At 47.3% G+C, this 2,881-nt stretch overlaps 1 protein-coding gene across 1 annotated transcript in view; it reads right to left on the bottom strand.

The window, feature by feature from the left end:
- Positions 1-1,401: 1,401 nt before the first annotated feature.
- The window catches only part of LOC104807057, a 6,991-nt gene continuing 5,511 nt past the window's right edge, over positions 1,402-2,881 (bottom strand). The window contains exon 4 of the mRNA XM_010532169.1: positions 1,402-1,593. Coding sequence (XP_010530471.1) covers positions 1,402-1,593 — 192 coding nt within the window. The remainder of the gene's footprint in view (positions 1,594-2,881) is intronic.

The following is a 2,881-nucleotide window of genomic DNA, read 5'->3' as shown; positions in this document are numbered from 1 at the left end:
TATAACGGAAAAAATAATGCATTCATAAATCAATGAATCAGTACAAAGTAAAATGTCATATCATGGATCATCCTAGAGCATTACAACCAACAAGTTTGCCGATATCCTCGAAGCTCTCTCTCTTTCTACCTCAGCGTCAGGAAGCCTTTTGGCAGGCTACCGCATCTCGATCATACGAGAGTTGAACTGCAAAGGCGACTTGGATCCGCCACCCAGTGGCTCGATATTTTCACCAATTCCTTACCAGCTGCCTCCTCGCCCGAGCTGCCGGCGGCACGGTGAATCATCAGGAACTTGGTTTTCTTCGCTGGGCTTTGAGCGTTGCCTTCGACGGTGACACCTGGGGAATGCAGGAAGTATCCCTTGCTTCCTGTATGGCGATGCATCTCGAGACTTTCGCTCAACCAGGGAATCCGACCGACGTCAAGACTTGCGTCGGCGGCATCAACTCCATGATTGCTCGTCGCGTGGGCATTAATGTCGGACTCTATTCCGACGATGTGATCCCGGGCCACACTCTCCTGGATATTGCTGCGTTGGTCCAGAAATTTCACCTCTCCGAGCGACCGGTACACTGGGAATGGAATTATCTGGACCATCAAGGTAACCGCCAGTGCGTACGCCTGCCTTGTCCTCATCTACCACCGATCACTCCAGTCGGTCTCCTCTTCCGAGCCCCCTTTGACGATGTCCCCGCTAACGATGCTACCATGCCAGATGCTGACCAGCCCTCCTCTTCTCGGGCTCCTCAGTCCTACCCTCTTCCTTCAGAGGACTTCTCTTTCGACATGCCTCCCTCACCACCACCGGATCCGAGCTCCCACTCATTTCCCGACTACTCTGCCCAGATTGACATGCTCAGCCAGAGGATGCAGAGTATGGAGACGACCATGCACGGGTTCGGCGCTCAGCTCCAGTCTTTTGGAGATATGATACGGACGGAGTTCGACGCTCAGAGGCAGTTCCGCGAGCAGCAGCATCAGATGGCGCAGTACGCCACGGAGTTTCATCGCCGCTATGATACGAGGTATGCAGCCGACAGCGACGCCCCCTGATCCCTCTTTCATCTGGATACCCGTACTCGCCATATTATTATCAGCCAGGACCACCACCACCTCCTCCAGAGCAGTGAGCGTTTGTTAGTTCTTTTTCTTTCTTTTTTTTTCCTTTTCTTTTGCTTTTGCATTTTCGGTCTGTTTTATTTGGGATTATCAGTTGTACTTTTCAGACTTGACGATGTATCACTCGTGCTTGTTCTATTTGCTGCGTTGTTTTTGTTTGTGCTGTTGTTTTATGTGTTTCCAAGGTCGTACCACATTCCACACGTACGTTGAGAGCTAGAGACTTCGTCTGAGCCTTTTTCTTCGATCCTTGAGTACCGTGAGGGAGCACGCCATTCATTCACGCTAAGTATTCTTTTACTCCGCTCCCTTTTGGTTTCTCTCGCTGGTTTTCCTTTTTCCCAGGGCGACTTGACGCCGCGGACGGTGTCTCGTTCAAGTCTGGGGGAGGATAGTCTGACAACCTGTTTTTCCCATTTTGACAGTCCTTGATGCATTTTAGCACATCATCTAGTAAATCTTCATAGAAAAACTGCAGAAACCAGATTTCAGGTGATCAGTTAGAAGATTCATGAGCGATAGAGTAGAAATCTCTTGAGAGTATAGATGAACCTGGCTTAGTTATCTAAGCGCCCGAATGAATTGTCGGACCTATCCGAAAAGGTAGCTTGACCTGAGGAATGATCTATAGGTTATGAGATGAGTCGTTGCCTAGGATGAAAGAGGGAACGAAAGCTTTCTAATCCAAGCACATATGTTTCCCTAAAAAAACCGTTCCCCATTTGCAGGAATATTAGGCCCTATATAGTCTAGCGAGCCCTTTTTCTCAATCTATCTTTATTTCTTTTGACTCGTCTAGACACACAGGCAAGTAGTCCGGGGGTGGCAGCAACCATCACGAGGTGAAAGTAAGTCCTGTTTCCAAAACCCATACCCTGTTCTTCTGACTTGTCTAGACACACAGGCAAGTAGTCCAGGGGTGGCAGCAACCATCACGAGGCGAAAGTAAACCCTGTTTCTAAAACCCATACCCTGTTCTTACGTTCGTTTCTCTTGATCATATCATGCATTCTTCCAACGCGTATTTCGAAAAAAAAATTGAAAAAAAAGCTCGAATAAGAACGACAGAAGGCGAATGCATTTGATATTGATCTTTAGAATTCCGATTTTCCATCACCGTATTTAGACTCACTCCAAACCCAGGTGGACCGAATTATTCCTGTAGACAGCGATAAATAGGTTTGAGAAACGTGCTCAGTAGATAACTTGAAATCCCCTCTGCTTGCCATAGCCGCATTCGTGTAGCTCTATGATCGTTTTGTTGGAATGGAGATCTGAATAGGGTAAGCTTGATTTCATTCAAGGTTAGTCGATACAGGAGAGAAATTTCACTTTTGAAACTCATGGAGATTTCTGATTGATCACCTACTTGCTTCCCCCGCATGCGTTTTTCCGTCGTATATTTGCTCGAGACGAGCAAAAGTATGTCTGGGGGAGTTTGATAACACGATTTTCTCATCTATTTCAAAGCCCATGGTGTAGCACTTTTGTATCGGTTGTGTGCATCTTCTTGTGCATTCTCTGGTGATTGAACACGTAATGGACGCACTATGGACGTCAAAGGAGCATAATCGAGGACTTCGGAGCATACTGGACCGGAACAGAACGATTAAGGCATTTCCAGCTCGAGTTGCACTTGAACACGACCGTGTCGAGTTTAAACACAGCCGTGTAAAGGCAAGGAAACGAAGATATTCTTATAGACAATTGACACGGACCATGTCGAGTCAAACACGGCCATGTCGAGACGCAACTCGCCC

Source organism: Tarenaya hassleriana, unplaced genomic scaffold, assembly GCF_000463585.1.
Source record: "Tarenaya hassleriana unplaced genomic scaffold, ASM46358v1 Cleome120, whole genome shotgun sequence".
Lineage (NCBI taxonomy): Eukaryota > Viridiplantae > Streptophyta > Magnoliopsida > Brassicales > Cleomaceae > Tarenaya > Tarenaya hassleriana.
Note: the sequence above shows the minus strand (reverse complement) of the source record. Positions and strands in the feature narration are given on the sequence as shown.